At 43.6% G+C, this 23,820-nt stretch overlaps 1 protein-coding gene across 4 annotated transcripts in view; it reads left to right on the top strand.

The window, feature by feature from the left end:
- MAML3 (mastermind like transcriptional coactivator 3) overlaps nucleotides 1-23,820 on the top strand; it is a 201,691-nt gene that overhangs the window by 114,985 nt on the left and 62,886 nt on the right. For all 4 annotated transcript variants that reach the window (XM_090138646.1, XM_031588809.2, XM_090138645.1 and 1 more), the window contains exon 2: nucleotides 10,248-11,735. In XM_090138646.1, coding sequence (XP_089994772.1) covers nucleotides 10,248-11,735 — 1,488 coding nt within the window. The remainder of the gene's footprint in view (nucleotides 1-10,247; nucleotides 11,736-23,820) is intronic.

Genomic DNA, 23,820 nt, shown 5'->3' on the forward strand with positions numbered 1-23,820 from the left:
CTCCAGACTTTGCTTAGACTGTGCTTAAACCATTGTGGTTATAATGCCACTATTTATCTCCAATTTGAACTCAAGGCCTCTACCCTTACCCTTGCCTCTTTTAAATTGTCCAGAAGTGATTAGGTGTACAAATAACTGAGAACTTGGAGCTACGCATCCTTCTTTCCCCTGGCCCTGCGCATACAATTCCATAATTGTAGCCCAAATTATGAAGATTTCAAGTTTTGTTTTAGGCTTAAGTGAATCAAAACTGAAGCCTCTGGAAGTGAAAGTGGGGAAAGGACTTCACCCACACAGACGGAGATCTTAGTTAAACAGAGATGTCAATAGCAGTAGCATGTAATTAGTGCCCTAATTGTGACTGGGCAAATAATGTTGGTGGCTTCGGGAGGATACAGTGCGGGCGTCTGACTGTGGTGGATGCCCTGGTACCACTCTTTGAGCTAGTTACGAAGGCTGCCTTTAAGGTCAGTGAAAAAGAACTTCTAAAGCATGATCTGTGCTGTTCCTGTCTCAGCCTGATACTGGGGATATGAATCTTGTCCATAAGACTGGAATGAATCAATTTGTTCTTGCCTGCAACTTTCTTACCATTAGTTACCTGCAGGAGTTTGTTGGCACTTTCTGTCCTAGTTTTCATTTGTTTGTTTGATTTGTGAATAAGAAAAGAAGCAAAAGTGCTTATTGATCTGAGGAGGTATAAGATATTTTATATTCCCATTGGGTGGGCACAGGATTTAGGAGACTGGAATTCAATTCATATACAACTTCAGGTTTTCCAAAGGGAGATGCAGAGATTTAATTTATGTTTTAATCTGAATGACAAGACACCATTTACGTGCTAAGTGACGGTTTGTATTTCTTTTGACGTAGAAATATTTTTCTGTTTTAGATTTAGCCCACTTCTGTTCTCTGAGATCCAAATCCACATAGGTCTGGTAGTAGCACAAGAGCACTTTATCTGCAGACTGAAAGATTGCAAGTGCCTCCATACTGGCTGGCTCATCACTGCTACAATGGAAGAAAAAGGTGGGAATTAAAAGTCTTTTAAGAAGGAAAATAAGATCAGCTGAAGCCCATTACATGAGTGCACAGCTGGTTTATGGTGCGCTTCTATGGCTTACCTAACAGCAAACTATAATGTCTCGTGCTTCATATCTCTAAGGGGTTTAGTAAGGAACTGTAGTGTTCCCAGTGGCTGAGCCTTAGCTCTTGTTTACCTAGAGCACCTAACAATAGAAAATGCTCTTTTGTCTTTGTGTGCTTATCTGACACTGTTCAAGGCACCAAGCTCTCAGAGGTGAACAGGACTCAAAATCTAAATGCAGTTTGGATATATACTTAGTATGCAGAAATAGTTGAGACAAAACCCCATGTGAATATCATGGCAGCAGCTGTGTGTGCATGTATACACGTGTGTAAAACATAAGGATTTTCTTTCTTTTTTATTTTTTTGGCCAGCAAATTTTGGGGGGGTGAAAGGGGGATGTTGTGTACAGTGGGCATGTACAGACATACATAGCATTATGAGTTGCAGCTCCTTGCCTTGGAGGGCTGCTTTCAAAACAGATTAAAGTATCTGTCGATATGTTGGTGTGTAGCCATGAAGAGCTGGGAATTTGTCCTGTTTAGCACGGCACTGACCACCTCTCTTGGTTGTCGTTTAGGTTTATAAGGAGGCATGTTGAGGCATTATATCTCTTCAGGAGTTTTTCTAGCTTTTCTTCCCATTTCTACAAGTTCAGACTCAGAACAGTTAGGAACTCGGGGAATTTCCCTGCAGACAGGCTGCTACTGCTCTACTTGGAGACACTGTCAGGCAAGCTCTGAGCAGAGCTGAGCACCTTTATGCATAGAGGTCCCTGTGTGGCTTAAGATGGAAAGATGTGGTTTCGCCTTAGTAACAGGTGATGTTTTTTCCAAAAATGTTTGGTGACAAGATATTCTGGTAATGAGGCACCTGCAAACATAACAGCTTTAGGAGAAGGGCAAAACAGCAAATATGGGACGTGTTCACAAGACTAATCATTGCTGAGGTGTTCAACATCATGTGGCAAGTTATAGCCATCCCTGGGCTCTTCCCCTTCTGTCAGATTAAACACAGGCACCTTTTTTCTTGATGTCCTTCAGTCATCAACAGGAAACAGAGCTTTAGGCCAGATGACTGCTGGAAGACCATCTTTTCCCATCTCACAGACCGTTCCCTGACACTGGACACGCATGCAGACGTGCATTTGTACTGTTAAGGAAACTGAAGGGGAGCACTGGGAGAAAATGGTCCACGTTGCCCACTGGAAGGACACAACTGCCAGGAGCGCATGCTGTACTGCTTGGCCAGGTTTCCCACAGCTGCTGTCGTCCCTAGGCACTCCAGATACTTGCAGGGAGTGAAAAGATTAGCCATATTGCAAGGGAATACGTCCTTGTTAGGATCTGGCTTCAAGGAAGCATGAAGTCAGTGCACATATGCAAATCAGGTACGCCATGGATGCATTTTTCAGACTGGCAATGGGAACAAGGGAGAGGCTTATGCTCAGGTGGAAGTGGCTGCTATGGAGGAAATAATGAAAGTGAGGGCTGAGCAAGGGCTTCAGATGAAGCCATTGGTTGCATAAATCATTCTTTATATTTTAGGTTGCATAGGGTGCAGAAGGTAAAGCACATGCTTAACTAGTTTGCTGAATCAGAACCTCAATTTAAAATCTCGTTTCTTCCTCTTTACGCTTCTTCAGTAGAGTTAAATGGCACATTTGCAGCTCACTCCACAGAGTAGATCTAGCCTTGGGAGCCTGTGACTGTAATCACTGGGATCTGGGAGACCAGGCGAGTACTTTTCCATTAGTTGTTGTTATTTGCCTGTGTGGGACTCAAGGTCAGCTTGAAGTGAAGGCTTTGAGGCAGTGAAGAAATAAAGTTTATATGGTTTGCTTGGCCACACTTAGGGCAGAACTACTATTCACTACTGCCTGGCCTTTAGCCTGTGGCAAACAGCTCTCAAACCGTGCTCAGAGTAATCCAGGACACGTCAAGGGCATCTGGGACAATCCTTTGGCTCTGCTGTCCCAAATTTTCAAGGGTCCTGCAACGTTTTTAACATGGCTGGCTATAACCTCTATTGAAAGCAAAAGAGACTGTCAATATTTGTTTCATGAGGCTTAGCATCCCTCTCTGAAAAAGTATTGGTGCAGAAGAAATAGTCTCACTAACTGGACCCTTAGCACACAGTGAACTTAAGAGGAGCTGAGGCCTTAAGCGCATTGCGTGACTGGGCTATGTAAGACCACACAGGTTTGTGAGGGAGTCTTACAAAACTGCTGCTGCGTGCAGTCTTTTAAATAGATATGCAAAGGCAAGGCAAACAAGCAGTTCTAGTGCTGCTCTTCTTTCCTAGAGATGGCTCAAGCTGATTGCACTGATGAGGGAACTGTTTGGAGGAAGGGGGGAAAAATACATTCATTTTGGATTTTTCCGATGCCTTTTATATGCTAGAATTTTCAATTAAGTTTTGTCTTTTATTTATTTTTTTTTTTTAAGGGTTTTTTTGTGTGTTATTCTCAGGTCACGATCAGAGCTCGTATCCTACCAGTGCTGTAATGGCAAAGGGAAGCAGAGGCTGGGTCAGAGAGTGGCTGCTTCTTTGCAGAGCACCAGAACTTTCCTCTCCCAAATGCCTGTGGGCTGGCACAAGTACACCTCACAGCTTGCCAGGACTTGTGCCCATCCCAGGATGGTTTGGAGCGAGATTTCCCCAGGAGACAATTTCTAGTGTCACGTAGTAGTTTAAAGAACTAGTGAATAGTGAATGAGTAGCTGTGGTACAAAACCAAACGTATGCAACAATGCTGGTTGGGGTGCTTTGTTGCTTCTTAGCTTAAAGTATGATCTCCATGCATTTATTTTGTACCCTAATCTGCAGTTCTTCAGATCTGTGTTGCTTTAATGCTTTGCAGTGTCTGCTTTTTATCATCATTTTTCTCCTGTGAAGATACAAAGCAGATTGGGTATGTTTTCGAAGGGTGAAGATTTATCAGCACAGCTCCCAGACAAGTCAATTAGAGCCTGCCTGGCTAATACCTCATAACACGCCTTGAGAACGTAGCTCCTGCCGTCTGCAAGGGCAGTCACAGGGAGAGTGTGGCTCAGCTGTGCTGTGCGAGGCAGGAGCAGGCTCTGCCAGCTAAGGAGTGTAGCACTCAGGCTCTTAGCACCCTCATTAAGACTTTTGCACAAACAGAGGAGTGCTGGCACTCCATGCGTGATGAGGTTACAGCTTCGCCTGTGCTTATCCGACTGGACTAAAGCAGGATTAAATTGGATGGGCTTGAGGAGGAGCGAGCCATGTAGATCATGCACTCCGGCTGCGTGGCAGTGATGACAGCATCTCATCCATGAAATAATTTGTGCTGTGAAGTCCAGTTAAACTTGCCAATGATTTTGTATTGAGGAAATTAATTGCATCCATTGCCCATGTTTTACTCAACAGCTTCCCCAGGGACCCTGTGCTCCAAATCTCCTCAAAGCATGCCATTTAGAGACTCTGCATTCATAGAGGGAGAGGCAGGAATTAGAATGGAAAATATTTTCAAGGCAAACTGGAATTGATATATAAGATATGTACACAAAAGTCTGCAAGAAAGATCACAGTTTTTTTTCCCGAGCGTTTGTAAGTGTACACGATACCAACTTTGCTGCTCAAATTTTTTTGTATATATTTCTCCACTGCTTATTGTATATATTCTCCAGTCTTGCATACTTCATCAGTGAGGCGTTCTCCATCCTGTTAATTCCTACAGCAACAAATGTTTCTTGAGGCAGTAGGATGGGTGGTTTGAAAGAGTGCAGTAAACACTGGAAAAGATGCTTATCTTCTCTGTTTTGCTGTAATTAATATGTATAGAGCTAGAAGTCCTCTTTTATCCCACAACGTGAGCAGTGGAAACACAAAACTTTGTTTTGCAAGGAGGATATATCTGCAGTGCAGAGTTGAGTCCTGGGGAAGAGGTAGACCTCTCTCCCAGCTCTATAGGAATGTCCCTTTCCCTCCTCAGGCAGTGCTGAGAGAAGCACATCCTTCAGGTGGTCACAGCGTTTGCCTGCTTTGACTTCACTGGTGCTGCCACCGCTTTGCCCTCTTGCAGTGCCTTTTTTACTGCTGTTCTTTCCTGGGCTTCACTTGACCTCACAGCATGATCCTGCTGCTGGCTGGGCAGGCAGCTTCTGAGAGGATCTACACGCTGCTAGCTCTGCATCCAGCTGCTGCTCAAAACACTAACTCCTCCTGTCCAATGGACCCAGCTAAACTGATCATTTTCCTTACTGCTAGCTCCTTCAGGCTTGCCTGACGCCCTGAGCTTGTTTTACTCCTTGCTGTTAACACAAGTAGTTTGTTCTTCAGATAGCTGCTTGCAAAAACAAGGCTGATGGTAGTCTCCAGCAGACCTGAGCTGCTCGGATAACAGGCAGCAATTTAACCTCATTCTTTCAGCAGAGGTTATTCAGTGAACCTGCAGAGGTTACTGGGGGGAGATTGGCAGAACAAGACTTTTACCAGCTTCAAACAGATTGCACAATGGGAGTTTCCTGTGTATCTGAGATGCTTCAGTGGCCTGCAGGGCAACAAAGCTGGTGAAAGGTCTGGAGCACAGATCTTATGAGGAGCAGCTGAGGGAACTGGCACTGTTGAGTCCAGAGAAGAGGAGGCTCAGGGGAGATCTTATCGCTCTCTACAACTGCATGAAAAGAGGTTGTAGCAAAGTGGGGATTGACCTCTTCTCCTGAGTAACAGCGACAGGATGAGAAGTAACGGCCTCCAGTTGTGCCAAGGAAGGTTCTGGTTAGATAGTAGGAAAAACAAGTTATCAGAAAGAGTGGTCAGGCACTCACGCAGGCTGCCTAGGGAGATGGTGAAGTCGCCGTCCCTGGAGGTGTTCAAGAAACACGGAGATGTGGTACTGAGGGACATGGTTAATGAGCATGGTGGGGATTGGCTGATAATTGGACTAGGTGATCTTAGAAGTCTTTTTCCAACCTTAATGATTCTATGAGTCTTTAAGAACTGGGCACATAGGCCCAGCACGGAGGAGTGTGGTGTGTGCTTTAAGTGAGCAGTTACAATCCTGATCAATTTGCTGTGTCAGGCTTCATCCTGTAAGTACGCAGGCATTGGTGCTGTGTGTGGGGGGTTGGACTCGATGATCTCTGGAGGTCCCTTCCAACCCCTACAATTCTGTGATTCTGTGTGCAGCAGTGTAAGGAAGTTCAGGTAGTTTGATGCACAAAGTATTTTCACCTGTTGGAAGCAGCCTCCTGTCCCTGGGCTTTGCCTGACCACTTGTCTGATCTCAGTTCTTGTTTCTGAACACCTTTCTTGCTCTCACCTCATCTCTGTGTGACACCTGTGCAGTGTGAGGCTGCTGTGGTGCTGAAAGACCTCATAAACTGGTCACAAGATGTGGTCCGTGTTGTCTTTTTGCACTGTTGGCCTGTTAATGGCTGTCCCTGAGGCAGTCCAGCAAGGACGCGGATTTCCAAGAGATGTGGAATCCTTTCAAATGGTGGAGCTGAATCGGTGGCGATAGTAATTATTCCCTGTTGATCTCAGATGAGGTTGTTATGCCTGTTGCACCTTTGTTTAGGTGATCTGTCAGGTCCAGTCATGTTGAGCAGTGCCACTTGACACAACCACTGTGACATGTGCCGAGCATTTGGGCACCGTGCAAAAAGCTGGGGAGTGAACTTGCTGCAGCGTGTCTGCAGGCTGTGAGCCCTCGTGTCTGCAGGCTGTCGTGTCATCTGGCCATCAGCTGGAAGCAGAGCTGTGTTAGGCAGTGTGAGAGGTGCTCCGCTTCCACAGGCAGGAAGAGGATTTAGCCTGTGCCTTTTTCTTCTTCTTTTAAATTTTTGAAAGAGCAATAAAAGAACTAAGCAGCCGCCGTCCTGGTCACTCCCCATACATAATTGAAATAGCTGCCCGCTGAAGTCAGCATAAGCAGGGGGGATGGGGCCGGGTAAGTGGCTCTGACTGTTGCTATAACAACAGCACCTTGGTCTAATTTCTTTTGAAAAATGAATTGCTGCTGGTGGGATGAAGTGAAGCAGCTTCTCCCGGCAGATGAAAGCCCTGCCGACAGCCTCGGTGCTCTGTTGTTTATGTGTCGGGTGTGCTGCGGCATGTCCGAGCAGCCCTGCTGAACATCTCAGGGCAGTTCAGATCAGCTGGGCCGGGTCCTCGTGCGGCTGTGTGTTGGCGTGCACAGCTCCCGTCCTCCTCTGCCCCCCAGTTGAGTCCTTTAAGAAGTCAGCCCACTAAAGTTTGACCTTTTCCTGCTCGGCGACAAGAGTTTCTCCAAAGGCATGTAAATAACAGCAAGTCCTGCTTCACCCTGTTTTCTGCTTTGAAATGCAATTCCATCGGCCAAATATTTTGCGTAAATAAAGGTAAAAGCCTATGAACCTGGCAAGGATTTTATTTTTGTTTTATTTTATGCATCAAGGGTTTTCTGCTCGAAGATATAAATCTCTACTTGAGGCTAATGTCTTCACGAAGCACACTGTAAATCACGTGCACAAGCTAGGCACTACTTCTTAGAAGGAAGTGGAAGGCACTTTGCAGGAGAATATTTGACTTCAGGCTTTGTTTTTACAGAGGGAAGGTGAGGTGCTGGAGTTCTATTCCAAGTCACTGTGCAATCCTAATGCAGTAAGCTGCTGGCCTGTCTGTGGTCAGTGCATGACACTCAAGCAATCCACTAGTTTACATGGTGACTGAGAACTAGATCAGGATATGAGAACAACTACTTGCACTGAAGTAAATTAATATTTATGTGTCATACCTAAAAAAGATGCATCTATTTTTGTGGCCCCAGTGCCCTCCCAAATACTGGTGCTACGATGCTTTGCCACCCATGAAGTTTGTATGCAGCAGGTTCCTTTCCAATAAACCTTTGTGTTATGTTTCTTTCCACCTACAGTTGTTTATTGAGCAAACGAACAAAGTAAAGAGAATAGAGTGTTCTATTGACTCTTAGCCCCCCACACCCAAAAATGTCTGAAGGAGAATAATTTGGAGCTAGAGACTTAGAATAGGCTTTGGGGTGTTTGGGGTTTTTTTTGTTTGCAACAAGGCAAGATCTTTGTACAGCTGATATTTGATGGAAAATAGTTTCCATCTTAAATCTTTTTGTTGTAATATATAATAAACAAAGATATTAATATTTATATACTGGCCCTGCTTTACTTTAACTGAAGTCCTTGTATATTTGTACAGGGGGACATCCAAGTTTTACAGCACGACTACATCTTTAGGAGCTGGTATTTTTAGGGTTGGTTATTTGCCTGTGGATAGTTTTGATTCTCTTGGTAAACATTCATGTACAAATAAGGTGATGGATTCAGGATAAATTACTAAAAGATGTAAAATGTAAAATGTGAAATGGTATCACATTTCACATTTGGAACCCCTGTTCCATAAGGGATGCCTGCAAAGTGCTCTGAAATGTATGGAATCAGTTTTGTTTTACTTCTCAGACGATGATCGCTCTTACTACTCTCTGACTTGGTATTCAGACAAATGAAGGTTTGTCTTTCTTACATGGCCTTCTCTTCATCACTAGAAGCATGCCAGAGGCCCTTCGGTATGGCTGTTCTTACTGCAACTCAGTATTTTGCTAACATGGTCTCAGGACAAAGGGAAAACAGGCTCACTGGAAGCCTCTAGCCATAGTGACACCAGATAAATACAGTGATGTTCAGCTTAATGCAGGATTTTAGGGCGGAGAGGCAGCGGGTGAGAGCCACGAAGTGTTCCACTCGTGTGCAGCTGTGCCCTGTGCAGTGCCCTCAATGTCCTGCACGGGGCTGGGGGAAAGGCTGCTCTCTCTGAGCTGCTCCCTCTGAGCGGGGATGAGAGATGAGTTTGTTTGCTTGCTTTGCTTTGCACTTGGGATGAAAGGGGAGCCTGCTCTCTGGGATGGGAGAACTAAATGGGGTCTGCCCAGTGGGAAGAAACAAGGTTGAGGACTTCAAGTTTAGGGCAGGGATGGGAGCCGAGTGGCTGAGATTTTCATATCAGTAAAAGTACTTTAAAAATTTGATTTTTTTTTTTTTTTTTTGTGATCTTCTATTGTTCTAGTATCAAGGATGCAAGTGTGTCCTGAAGGAGTTCTCTAGAGCTGTGATCTCTCTGTTTCCTCCCCTCCCCACTATTGTTTTTGCAGGAGTTAAAGAAGGCTGCTTTTTTTAGCCTGATACACAGCGCAGAGAACTTGTTTGATTGTGGTAGGAGGGGATTGTACACTGTAACACTGCATACTCTTCTTTTTTTTAATGTAAAATAAAACTTATATGAATAAGTTATTCTTTATAATATTCTCATAGCTATTTTGGTTACTTTCCTGGACTTTTCCTGTTATCATTCCTGTTAGTTATTTGTCTTTTATGTTAGCCCTACCACATACAATATTTCCTTTTCTTTTTTTGTGTGTGATTTGATTGGGTTAGCATTGTGCAAAACACATGCTATGTTTTGGGGTGGTTATGTTTTTTTCTTCATTTAAGACTGATTCTTAATATGTTTTGCAGTTTTTGCAGCCAAAGAACAGAATGCTATTCAAATTAAGCTACATTAATTAATTTTTTCAGATTTTTTTTTTGTTTGTCAACAGCACATTTCAATACAAATAGTCAATCAGTTGCATTGCAGATATTTTTTCAAAAACTTGGAGAAACTTAAAAATGTTTTTCAGAATAAATAGTAAATTTTAGTGATTCAGTTTTTGAAAATGGAACGGAAGACTCCTTAAAGGAGTCATGCTATCAGAAGATACTGCTTAGTATTTTGTGAAAACATAAGTTTCATTGCTGCATTAGGCATCAGCAAGTTGGAATATTCAGTTTGTTCTGTAAAATTCAGGTAGTCTGGAGAGTACAGGCAAGTTTTACAGAACTGCTTCTGGAACTGTGGACCTGTGCTCTCCTATTCAGGGGAGTGGGTGTTTTGATTTTTTTGCAGTTGTTTTGAAGTTGTTTTGAAGAGTTTGTTTGTTTTAGACCGTCTTAGACCTATTTTTAGATGTCTTTAGACCTATTGATCAAGGCATAGGAATGAAATCAAGGAAGCTTCCTAATCGTTTCTTAAAACCTACTGTCACTAGGCAGCTTGGTAACAAGTGTCTGTCACAAGGCTCATCAGAACTTTGTCTCTGCAAATGGTCAATGTTGTTTTTTTTTTTCTCTTGTTTTCCCTTAAGCTTCAAGAGACTGTAAAAAGGAAGTTGGAAGGCGCACGATCACCTCTCAATGGAGAGCAGCAGAATGGAGTTTGCGATGGCAGCTTTTCTCCAACCAGCAAGCGGATACGGAAGGATGTACCAGGCATCGAGGCAATCAACAGCTTGCCCAATAACTTGCCTTTGCCTGCTGTTTCTCCTCTTCACCAGCTTGACATGAAAGCATCCTTGCCCCTGCAGAACAGTGGAACTCACGGTAGTGGGCTAGAGGACTTGGGTAAAAACGGAGGGCTTTCAGAGATAAAGCTCCCTGTTAATGGGTGCAGTGAGTTAGACGATGGTTTTAGTGTCCTGCAGAACAAGGAACTAAAGCAAGAGCCTTTGGACGATCCTACCTGCATAGACACTTCAGACACATCCCTTTCAAATCAGAACAAACTCTTCTCAGACATCAATCTGAACGATCAAGAGTGGCAGGAGCTAATAGATGAACTAGCAAACACCGTTCCGGAAGATGACATACAAGATTTGTTCAATGAAGACTTTGAAGAGAAGAAGGAGCCAGACCTTACGAGGCCTGCTGCAGAGACTCAAGAGAGCGCAAGCGTCAAAAGCGATCCATCTCATTCCCCATTTGCTCATGTTCCATTAGGATCTCCCCAGGTGAGGCCGTCTTCCTCTGGTCCTCCATTCTCAAATGTTTCCACAGCCTCTAGTGTGACTTCTGTATCCAGTGCTCCACCAGCTCCAATCCCTGCAGGCTCACCAGCAAACTGCGTTGTTCAGTCGCCTCAGACTCCCAACCAGGCCCATACTCCAGGCCAAACTCAGACACGATCTGGAAATGGCTATCTTATGAACCCAGCAGCAGCAACTGTGGCAGGATCAGGGCCTGGACCGGTGAATCTACCAACTGCTGACTTGTCTCCAGCTGAACAGCTCAAGCAAATGGCCGCACAGCAGCAGCAAAGAGCTAAGCTCATGCAGCAGAAGCAGCAGCAGCATCCAAATCAAGCCTCAAGCTGGTCGCCTGTGGGCCCTCCGTCTAGTCCATATGGAGGGCCTTTCAGTGCAGAGAAACCAAATAGTCCAATGATGTATCCCCAAGCCTTTAACAACCAAAACCCAATAGTGCCTCCTATGGCAAACAATCCACAGAAGACCACAATGAATAACTACCTCCCTCAGAATCACATGAATATGATCAATCAGCAGCCAAATAACCTGGGCACAAACTCTTTAAGCAAACAGCCTAATATGCTTTCTTATGGCAACACCAAACCTCTGACCCACTTCAATGCTGAGCTGACCCAGAGGATGACCCCACCAATGGCAAATCCCAGCAAGAACCCTATGATGCCATACATACAGCAGCAGCAGTCCCAGCAGCCACAGATGCAAGCTCAGATGGCACACCTGAGTGAGGAACAGAAACGCATGCTCATCATGAAGCAGAAAGGAATGATGAACCAGCCCATGGCATATGCAACACTTCCTTCCCTTGGTCAGGTAAGCGTGATTATGCAATATGCAGGCAACCAGAAAGAGATTTAATAACTCTTTGTGTGGTCTCCTCCTACTCTTTTTTTTTTTTTTTTTTTTTTTCCTGGAAAGTATGGAATGTCATTGCAGATGCTTTTTGGATTTTTCATGTGATATTGGAGCTTGATCGTTTTATGAAATAACTGAAATTATGTTGCATTATGTTTAAGATATGTTGTCAAATGACTGTTTTTCTGAACCAGCATCTTCCCTGTTCTGCTGATGAGTGCATAGGGCCGCTCTGTAAAGCTTTGGTTCTGAAGCTATTGCTCCTTGGAGAGTTTGTTTCATTTTCTCATAATATAAGACTTGATGCTTTTAGATCCCAAACCTCTGTATGGCTTAATTTCCACAGTGTAATTAGCATTATAACAGAAAGATGGAGTGATTGGCTCATGCTCTTGGGGTGAACACTTTTGACATTTTGGCTCAGGGACTGAGTGCTGAATATCTTTGGTTTCCATTGGGAAAAGTAAACATAACTGAATGGTTTTAGTGGTGCTTGAACCATGGCTACAATGAGATGGTTTATTCCAGGACTTTCAAGACGTCTTTAGCGGTCTTAAATATTATAACATTGGGAATCTGCAGAGTCTTCTGATTCACTTTCAGCAAGAGGCTAAAACTGTGTTGGCTTGAATGACTTGGCATCAGTCTTACTTGTATTCCATGCTAACCTCTGGTGTGGCAGATGCCAGGCTTGGAGAATACTTTGGAATTAATCAGTAACTGGTTTGAGTATTGGTTGTAGTAATGACAAACAGCCCTGTCACCACCTTGCTCAGCTGAGTATTCTTACTTGAGTAGGCTCTGTAAACGTTTGCACAGTGGTGTAATGGAGAGGCTTGAGAATAAATCTTCAGAATGCTGTTATAAGGGATTTAAAAATAATTAAAGATAATAATGAGTTTACAAAGTAGGTGATGCTTTCATGGAAGCTTTGCCACCAAAACACATCAAGATTTCTGATATAATAGTACAAGATAGAGTTGTTGGTTGGTAGTTTTGTGTAACAGTGTTTTACCACATAAGCTGTTTCCATGTTACCTGCAAGGAGTGCTTCCTTCTGAGCATGGATAACGGTGATGCATGTAAAAATCCAAAAAAAATTGTGATTTCTGCAGCCTATGGAGTTTGGAGCTCTACCAATAGGCAGAGCAGGAGGTTTGCCAGGTCAGAGTCCATTACATATTATTTAAAGTGAATTGCAAAACAAAAAGAAATGTTCATCTGCCTCCTGTTTATGATTCAGCCTGTATGGTGACAGCTCAAAGTATTTGTGTTTTAGTTCTGCTTGCCTACTGCATTAGAAATTGCCAGTCTAAAGCTGCTTCCTTTCGTGAAGACTTTATCTAGAGCAATACTGTGATAATGACCTAAAATTCAGACTGCAATCAGAGATACAGGTTTGTCAGGTTGTAATTGAGAGGCGTGCAATGTTTGGTCAGGCTGTCAAATGTTTAAAGTTTTGGTTTCATCTGTTGACATCAAACACCTATCAAAAAACCGAGAGGAAAAACTGCCTATGTGAAAGAGTTAATGTCATCTCCTGCATTTCCTAAGTTGAGAAGTTCATGTTATTATCTCTCTGCAGTTGTCCTGTATGAACAGGAAGTCAAGATTTCATATATCTAATCTCACTCAGTTCCTTTTATAATATAAGAAAAACTAGACATTTGTTTAAACCTAGACATTCTTCCAAAACCAAGACCAGATATTAAGACATTTCTGTATCTTACAAAGAAAAAATCTAAGGCAAAGCTATATTTTATTATACAAAACTCACCTGCCTACCCAGAAGGGATTTTGTTTTGTGAGGAAGGCTAAAAGAATAGATTTCTATATGTAATGTATTTTTTCATTCCTTCTCTTTCTGCTTCCCCAAAAAGCATTTTTCTGTGGAAGATTGGAAAGCTTTATTATTGTGAAGTGTGCTTGGTGGAAATGGATTGTTTTTGCGAAGGTGGTAAAACGATCTGTTGATATTGCTGAGTTGAACCCAGGCTGATGCAGATTATCTGATTCTAATACTTACTGCAGGATGCAGACAGTCAGAGTTGCCGGATCATCTGCGGAAAATAAGGAGATTGCACTCTTCAGTTTGCAACACATTTCTGACTGTAAGGGAAATGGACCTTTCAATGAAGGTTTCTACCTGCATTGTTGTTTTGGCCTTTGACACAGAATTGTAAAAATGCGTGTGCGTTTGTTTTAAATAATCATGAGGATTTAACAAATGCTATCTAAAGGGAAGGAGAGCTCTAGCTATTGTATTACATGACTAGCAGTGACCATATGTTTCTGTCAGGTGACTGCTGAACAAGACCCAGAACGTGACTTAGGGAGAATCAGGCATGTACAAAAGACCGCACCTGGTCTTATTTTGTGTGTACTGCTGTGTCACCCAAGTATAGCTAGCTGTGTGTGTGTGTGTGCACCACGTACATTCATTTAACCTGTGTCCATTTTGGCCGCTGTGTTGTTAATGAGCAGAACGCACTCATGACTTCAGTCACTTAGCGTACTTTAGAGAAGACACTATTTGGTCTGTTGAGGCCTTTTGGACACTGTGTGGAGGTCAGTAGGCCACAGCTGCCCCACAAACGTGTTGGTGAGTGGCTGGTGCTCAGGGCTGGTGTCTTGGGCTTGCTAGGTCAAGTGCTCTTGTGAAGAAAGGAGAGCACTTAGCTCGGTGTCAGTGACAGCAGCAAAAACCAGTGTCTAGCAAAAGGCTTTCTGCAGTGTCAGCGTTGAAGCTATTCCTGTCAGACACAGTGGTCTTTTGCTTCGCTGCGCAGACCAGGACTGGCACTGTGCCTGCAAGCCCCTCTGCACTGACGTGAAAGAAGCACACACCCTGCAACGTGATAGCCTTCATTTTGTCCCACAGCTTGTTCTCTTCAAGGAAGCGCTGGCTGAGGCGTTTTTCTGTTTTTCCACAGAACGGACCCTGCTTTGGGTTTTGAAGTAGGGGATTTTTTCCAGCATGAGGCAGAAGGTAGTGCAGGCCACTCCTGCAGGACTGAGTATAAAATCCATGATCAGATCTACATTCAGCAAGACTCTATCCTGCTACCGGCATCCCCTCATGCCCAATTTTTCTCCACTTGGTCAGGTTTTTACTTGGAAATCCCTGCTCTTAGCCTTGCCCCAGATACCCTGATCTGCCCTAAGAGTGTTTATTAGTGTGTGAGGATGTGCCATTTAATGCCTCTTAGCCTCATCCTTCTCATGGATACTGCTGTTGCTCTCCCTTTGCTGTGGCTATAGGCTAAAGCATCAAACACAATTTTTCCCTAGGGCTGGTAACTTGTAAGGTATTTGAGGGGTAGAGGTCTTCTGCTGTTCTGGTTCCTGTGCAGTAATAAAAGAAATTGGTTTGGCACCGAGATGCAACAGGGGCCCTTTAGGAGTTCTTATGTGATTTAAGGAATAAAAGCAACCATGAAACAACTTTAAAAAGTAGAAGCTTTAACCCAAAATGTTCCACTTAGTTTTTGAAGATGTGTGTAAGGTTTAATGGGAGGCAGTTCTTCCTTCTTTTTTTTTTCCCCCCCTTTATTTTTAAACCAAAAATAATTTCAAATAGGGGAAAAGCAAAGACGTTTTCTTTGGAAAAATTCAGAATCATTAATTGTGCCTGTTCTTGGTTCCAGCTGTTCAATATGTATGCATAATGGTAAGAAAAAAGCAGCCAAATGGAATAGACGTTGAATGGCTGAGAGAGAATTTGATGTTCGGAGCCAAGTGAGGGAGGGAGAGTAATGAGAGGTCGAAACAAAACAGAATTCTCTGTGGGTGTAAGAAAAATAAAACTAGACTGCCACTCTTTGCCTGCATGAGGCTGTGAGGATGCTGCAATTATAGTTCCTATTGAAACCACTGGTTACATTGTTTGAAATTAGAGGGGTGTGAATGAAGAGGAGAATTGACACCATACTGGAAGAACTACCTTCAAGTTCTCTTTTCTGTCTTTTGTTTTAGTCGCAAATTGAAGATGCATCATCTGCTCAGTCTGTTTTTGTATGCAAAGGATAAAGGGAGATGTCTGTCCAGAGAACATTTCCAAAATGTAATTGTCTTTGTCCTTTCCAAGTGGAAAGGTGTGCTTCGCCCTGGAGTAGTGCAAGGTTTTACACTCTTTGAAGGCTATCTTTGGGACAGTGAGAAAAAGAGACTGTTGAGGTTCTTTACTTTCAGGGAAAGCTAAAAGTAAAGAAGAAAGTCTAACGATTTGTATTCACGACATGAAAGTGTAGCAGAAACACAACTGTCTTACTAGATTTTAGGGGAAATAGGATAGAGTGGAAATAATGACTGACACTTCGAGGATTGCTTGGTGAACTTTCTATAGAGACATAGTGAATGCCTGTCTGTGCTGTGTTTGACTTGTAACCATTGTTTTCCACAAAAGGTTTGCACTGGAGTTCAAATGCACTGACTGCCTTTGGTGCAAAAATTTGTTCCCCAGAAGTCAATCTCCCATAGACTTTTAAGGACAGAAGGGTAATGGAAATTAACTTGGATGGAATCTCACTAGGTGATTTGTAAATACTAGCGGGGCCTTCCAGTGCTTACCTTTCTAGTATCAGCTGCCCGTTTTCTAGGGAAGAGGTCAGAATAACATCAGTCACTGGAACCAAATGTTAGCAGCACTTGGCTAAGATCGATCTCCACAACACACAGCTAAAAAGAACTCTGGTTAGCTGATATTTCCTCATTAGCTATCTCTTGTGATCTGTATGTATGTGTGCTTTCTAACCTAATACATGCTTTGTTCATTCCTTATTCCTAATGTTTTTCTCTAGTCTATGCCTTGCAAAATCAAAGGATAAAAGCACTGTTCTCTTGTCCCAACCGAACCAGTAATTCTACCATGAGAAAACCATAGCTGTCTTTGGTGAAACCTACTTTCCTGAAACCATGCTGACGGGTATTCCTGCTTTATCCTCTGAGTCATCGCTGACAGAGAACTGAAATCCATCCTTTTGCTGGGGACATGTCACAATAACTTGTCTTTTCCTTGTCTGAAATATCACAGTTGTAATGGCAACTTCCAATTCTTGGAAATGTCATCACTTTTTCAAGACTTGTTAAAATACATTGTGTGATTTGCTTCTGGTCTAGTTTCTGTAAGATTCAGAGACTTAGAGTCATTCTTGTCCTTAAAGAAATTGTCTTACGTTACCTTTAGAAGCTGAAAATGTGTATTACTGATTGCACAAGGAGTATGTTTAGTGTCCTCTATTTTGAAGTATCCACAATAGCATACTTCCTTTTTCTGCATGATCTAGATTGTGGCACAAAGCAGTTTGCTCTGTTATTTACATACGCCTGTTAGTCTGATGATACAACGTACGTCAACCAACACTTTGCAAGTTTTATTAGTTACAGCAGTAATATCAAAACATGGTGATTTGGAAATATCTATAGCCCGTAGCAACATTATTTTTACATACAGAGCTACACCTTCTGTTGTTTTTTTTTTTTTTCCCATTTTTCCCTTACTAGGCAGGTTGTCATCATCACTTTTCATTTTCCAGCCTTGTAACCCATTCCAACTGCTTTCAGCAGTACTAGCCATGATCCATTTCTTACTGTTCACGGACCTCTCACTCTTCTTCTTCATTATGTATACTCTTACTGTCAATACACAATGATGTAACATCGTGTTCTTTCCACACGCTTTTACGGCTGGATCTGTCATGAGCTGACAACACAGCACCACTGAATATCCAGGGATATTTATACCACGCTGTTCCGTGGGCCAGTCTGCTGTCCTCTAAGCATGGGCATATCTAATTAGCATGAAATGGCAGATGCTTTCAATACGGTACAGTGACAGGAATTCAGTATTCTGGTGACCCCTGGAACATCAAAAGCCCTTCTCCGTTACGATTCTTGTTTTCCTAACTCTTCTTTACCTATATGGGACAGAAGAATGCTTTTTAAAGTAAGGTTTTGATTCTCTCATCCACTCTTGACTCTAAAAAATGAAACTTAATGGAAGACATTTCAAATTACAAATATTACAGTAACATGGCAAGATAACATGAGGCTGGTGGTTTTCCTTACTCTTGCTTCAGTGTCATCTGTTCTCATGCCACCCAAGTGGACGGCTAAGGCTATGCTGTCTACTCTTGTCTACTCCTCGTTCTCCTCCGTGCAAGCCTAAACCTCTTTCTCAGAAAAGTCGCTGTAGTCATGTTCGTATTTCTAAGACATCACAGAGACCTTTTAGGAAAGACGCCTCACAGAAACTAATCACATTGGTTTCAGGCTGCTGTCTGTGGTGAGGACATGGGTGAAGTAATTGCTCTGCACAAAGAGATGTTTATAAATTGCTTCGCCTGCCACCAGCAAGTAGCTGTGCACCCATTTCTGTGTGCAGTGGACTTATTAGACACTGCAGTTAACCTAGTAATGAACTCATCACCAGGCCCTAGCCAAGATTTAACAGTACAAATCCAGGTCTAGAGAGGTTTTCAGTTTATCTCCTTCTCAGAAGCACGAGGAAGATACCTGTGCAGAGGTTGGTGGCTGGCTTTCCCTCTCTGCTCATGGCAGTCGCACAAGCTGTGTCACTGAATTTGGAACAGAAGAGGCTTTGCTGAAAGACAGGAGATGCTTTACAGCTGTCCACCCATTTCCAGTGCAGTGGGCAGCTCTGGAGGGCAATATCTTTCAGACAAATCAACCATGAGCAGCAGCAAACCCACACTGTGTTGTGCAGCTGCTCCTTGAGTAAGGGGCTGTTTCACAGTGGCCTTCTGCTTGTCTTTACTGTTGCGTTTTGGCCCAGAATGAACTCAGTCCTACCATTTTCCCCACAGAAGAATCACTGAAAGTGTCTTTTTTTTCCCAATTATTTTTAACGATCCATTTATAAATAAAGGAGCAATTAGTCATCATTAGGCATATTGCTGTGTGCTTTAGATAACTGATGCCTTGCTGCACTGGCTGTAAGGAATTGCCCAGGCTGCCTTCAGGCCACAGCTTCTCCCTAACTAGTGGGCAACTTTCTTGTCTATCAAACATTTGAAACTGCCTTTTGACGATGATAGGTGAGAAACAAGCTGTTAGTAAACTCCTTTGCTAGGAAAACCTGTTCCCTGGTAGTCTGGAACTTGTTCTCCATTGTAGGTATACGTACACTCTTTTTGACTTTCCCAACCTTTGTGAAGAAAACTGGGAACTGGATTTAAAATTAACTCTGGCTCTCTGTTTATATACATCTTTTTCCATCTCACAGTAGAGATCTGTATGAACTGAGCTTGTATTCCAAGCAAAGTTGTAATTATTTTATCAGTATTTGAAGGACAGATTCGCTTTGCAGATAGAGATTCTTTGGACCAGAATTACCTCCTTTCTAAGCAATACCTCTCCTGTGCTCCCTTTGCTGTGGCAGAGCCGGGGATGGCTGTGCTGTGCTCCCGTGTGCATGTTGCTCCCCACCACACATCTCTGCCTGTAAAGGAACTTAGAGCAAGCAAAACAGTTTTGAAGGATTGATCAGTCAGTGTTCAGAGCTTCCAGGGTATCCTGTAATTAAAAAGCCTATTTCAAACTATTAACAGGTTGTGCTTACCTTAAAAACAAGTTGCATCTTGTTCTTTTTTTCCCATTTTTCAGCCTGCCATGTAGGTGGCTCCTTCTCTCTGCCCATAGCTCTGCTTTCAAGTAAACAAAAGAAGGAACGCTGACTGGGGGAGAAATCAGAGAAAATAACCACGGGGTGTGCATTCCCCCAGAGGCTGTTTTGCTGGAGAGGGAAGAAGTATTTGCAGCACCTGGTGCTGTGAGAATCCCCCTTTATTTCCTGCACCAGCTCCTGTCTTGTTTACAGGCTGGGCAGGAGCAGGCTACTGCCTTCCCAAGGCTGAGTATTGGCACAGCTGAGGCCAGGCTGGGAGCAGGGAGGAGAATGGGGCAAACTGCTGCCTTCCCTCCTACCGAGCCCATCCTGAGAGCCAAGAGTGCAGCAGGATAACCAGTTGCTAAGGAAGGGGAGGGCACTTGCTAATGGCATTCGCTGTACTTTGGGTGAGCTGACAACACCAAGTGCTGCAAGGGAAAAAAATCTGAAGGTTTCTGCCATGGCAGTGCTCCGCCTGGGTCCTGGTGTGGGGTGTGGAAGTTGTGTGTCAGAAGTGATGGTGCCCATCTCAGAGCTAAAGCGCCATCTTGCAGCTAATTCAAGCTTACATGCACTGACATCTTCATTTCAGAAACCTAGAAGTGCCTCAGTTGAAGTTGTCCACAGCTATCTGTGCTGCTCTGGAAGCTGCCAGACGCGGAAGAAGAGGAAAAAGGATGCAGGAAGAGGAGCTAAAACATACAGATATCTTATGGGAGGCTGGGCACTGCCAGAAAGAGAAAATTCTCTGCTGTATCATGCAGGAGTACAGGCCAACTCTTTTGCTTGAGGAGAACATCGGTAAATACCAATTAATGTTCCCACTTTGGTCCAAATAATACTTTTCAGAAGAAAAGCAAAAAAAAAAAGAAAATTGTCCGGTCTTTGGTGGCTCCTTGTCACTCATCCTTGTTTGCCACAGTTCATGGCTTTTAGCCTTTTAGTGGTCTGCAGTTGTGTAATACCTCTTGAAAGACAGCCCCGGTAAGTGGTTAAGAGTGCATTCAGGAGGTTTTGCCAAATCCTAGCTGATGCATCTAATTTGCTAAAGAATGTGGCTTCTGTGCTCTCAGCAAAGATTTCATTCCTCATGAGCAGTGGGAAACCTGCCCTTTCTGTGCCATTGTTCAGCAGCTTAGCATTAAGTACGAGACAGCCAACTTTGTCACTGGGGAGAGAAACCAGTCTGTTGGTTCCTCAGTTCATCATTCTCATGCAGTACTGGCATACAAGTATTGAGTTCTCCTGTCCTTATTTAGCCTCTTTTCCTGCGTGTGGGAAGCATTTTGTGTGTATTAGCTTGCAAGAATGTCTTACACATTGTGAAGAAACCACAAATTCTGTGTCAACACATCTTGCAAGAAGGTGGCTTGCTTGTTTGCACCTAGCAGGAGATTGTTAGCAGCTCTTGCTCTGCGGTCAGAGGGAGCTGTTTAGGCAAGGCCAAGTATCTCTGAAGAAAGCAAGGCCAAGTCCATCAGCTCTATTACAAAGTCATGCTTTTATGTTTTAGCTGTCTTTTTCACTTCTGTTTCTCATGTAGACAGTATGAAATATTCCTCCCTCCACAAGCCTAGTCCTTGGCTGGTTGTGCTAGCATCCTTCCATAAAATTTTTTCTGCCCAGTTCCTTGCTGCAAGCTGAAGCATTTATATAATGCAGCATTTAAATAATACAGGTGTACCTGTAAGCTGCCTTCTGTTTCCTTCTGCTATGTGGAGAAACTGAGGGAAAGACAGTATGTTCAAAATACAGAAATAAAAAGATTTTTAACGGGTCAGCCTACAAGGAGTTTAAGCTCTGCCCAGCGAAGATGCTTCCTCCCTGTCTGATGTGGTGTTCCTTGAAGAACAGGCTTGAGAGGTAACATCCTCAAAAGAATCTGCATTATAAATTACTTCTGGTACATAGTATTGCCTGGAAAAGGGAGAATTCCCAAGATTGCCCAATATGCGCATCCTAGGAAACGGATTTCCAGTGTGTACTCCTTTCCCTCTGTTTCTCCTCATCAGCTTTTCCTTCTCTACCTCCCTTTCTTATCTGTCAACTAGCAGAGAACTGTTTTTTAGTCTTGTCACTCTGCAGGAGATCACTGCAGACACTGGCTTTGTGTGGTCCGTGAACCTCAGGCTGATGGAAATAGTATGAAATATTTGTTGTCATATCAAATGCTTTTTTAACCAGTCTTGAGACAGTTCAAGGACTGGGAGATCTTAGGTGCAATTTCACTGATGTGGTAGCACCATCCATGTGATAAATTTGGCTACTTCACCTTCAGTCTGCCCACTAATCCATCTCAGTCTGGACTCTGACACTTGAAACTATAGAGCAGCTTCACTGGATCAAGCTTATCATAGAAGACTAAAGCAGAAAAGTCTATATAGGAGTTTTCTATTGTAGAATTGCCAGTGACATGCAGTTTCCCACTAGGTGATATTTCCGGCAGTAGAAGGCAGTACATTAGTCATAAGCTCTGGTGTTCTTATAGATATAAAAGTAATTTCAGGTGATTTTTGTTGTGACTTTTAAGCCTTGTTAGTGATACCTTCTCTTGCCCTTCGTATGGTGTGAAACTGTTCCCATTGTTTGAAGATAGCTTCACTGCTCCCAACAAGAGGCATGTAAAATCAAAATATTTGAAGCCTTCCCAGTCATTCCTGAAATACTACATACATCACACATGATGTACATAGTGTGCACGTGGATGTACAGTAAAATGAATGTCTGTGGTTACTGTGAGGCGGTATTTCCCTCCTTCATGTCCCCAGTTAGGGGTCATCAGTCCAGCACCAAAAAGGATGTGTGTGCTTTTGGGAGGGCTGATGGTTTCCCTGAGTGCTTGCTCTTGGCCACCAGCCTCGCTCCATGCAGTACAAGAGCACAGTGGGCAGACGTGCAGGACACTGTCTGCCAGCTCCTGTGCTTCACACAGCTTACACTTTGGGTTTTGGCTGAAGATTTCACACCATGACACGAGGGCAGTCCCTGGGTTTGCTGATGCAGAAGTTTTCATTTGCAGTTGCCCAGTTCCTGCACCTGGTTTGCAGGCAGTGTGAGTGTAACACCCTTGTTTCTTTCCAGTGCTCCCATACGAGCAAAAACACTGCCAAAACCACCGTCCTCTGCTCTGGTTGCCCACAGTGTGGGCTGTCCTCCAAGGGCTCTGCTGCAGGGGCACAGGTGTCACCCACAGATGCGCTCACAGCTTGGGGCAGGCTGTGCTGGTTGGGCATGTCAGCGTATGATTTTAGGGGTGGAAAAGGATCAGGTCAGAGACAACATAGCAGTGGCTGGAGGGTCGAAGAGGGTTGAGAACTGCCGTTCGGAGCACCCAAACCCCTTATGGTTTGAGCTTCTCCCCAGTGTCCAGAGCATCTTACATACCTGCTCTGCTCACCAGCTACCCCACAGAGGTGTTATGTCACAGGGCTCTTGCATTTTGGCTCTGTGCAATGGTCAGAACCAAGGGGGAGAGCTGGGAGTCCTCGGAGGGCTCCCAGCACCGCCTCTGCTGTATCAGGTAGCAGGGTGGCCAGCATGAGCTCCAGTATTACTGAGTTCACTCGAGAAGGCGGGTTAGGGCTCTGCTTTCCTCTCCTCCTGCTCAGGCCTCTGCTCTGGTGCAGCATACTGTGTCAAAGAAATGCAAAGCACTAATGCAGACAAATGAGCTGTTTTGTTCGTGCTACCAAAGAACCCGTTCCTCTGGAAAAAGCGTGGCCATTTGGAATATCCTCACGGCCAAGCCTGAAATCTGTGTGCTGCTGGGGATGCTGAGCAGTGAGGTGCTGTATTGCTTCTAAGGTGGTGTTTTATCACCTCGCAGATTTTTCAAAGCAAAAAATGCAGCTTATTGTGATTGATTTTCAATTAGTGGCGAATCACGTGGGATCTCTCCTTCATTTTCCTGACCTATTCCACCACTTCTATTTTCCCATTAGTAGTCTGTGTCTTCTGAACCTAGTGAGTGCTTTCTCACCTACACAGCCCTGGTCAATGAGAGCACTTATGCAAGGATTGCACGGTCTGCCCCCTATGTGTTAATGAAATTGGAGAAATGTTTTTTTCTAGTTCTTTGAGATTCAATTCTTCTTTTCCAAAGGCTTTTTTTGGCCTCACAAAATTAGATCATCGCCATGTAAAAAACACCCCACTGTGATCACGGCTTAATTGAACAATGCCAGAGCTTTCTTGAATGTTGTTCCCATCTCTTCAAGGTTAAGTAAGATCCAGTGGGCTGGGCCTTTGATCTGCATAATAAAGGACATCGAGGCAGTTTGCGAATCCTTTCTTTCCATCTTTATTCTTTGCAGTTTGGGACCAGAAGGCTTGAAATATTTTCTGCTTGCTAAGAGGAAACTTTATGTAATGTATGTGGAGATGCCATTATGCTAATTAGCGTTGTTAGGAAAAATC

The sequence above is a fragment of the Phasianus colchicus genome, chromosome 4, assembly GCF_987193195.1.
Source record: "Phasianus colchicus chromosome 4, bPhaCol1.hap1.1, whole genome shotgun sequence".
Lineage (NCBI taxonomy): Eukaryota > Metazoa > Chordata > Aves > Galliformes > Phasianidae > Phasianus > Phasianus colchicus.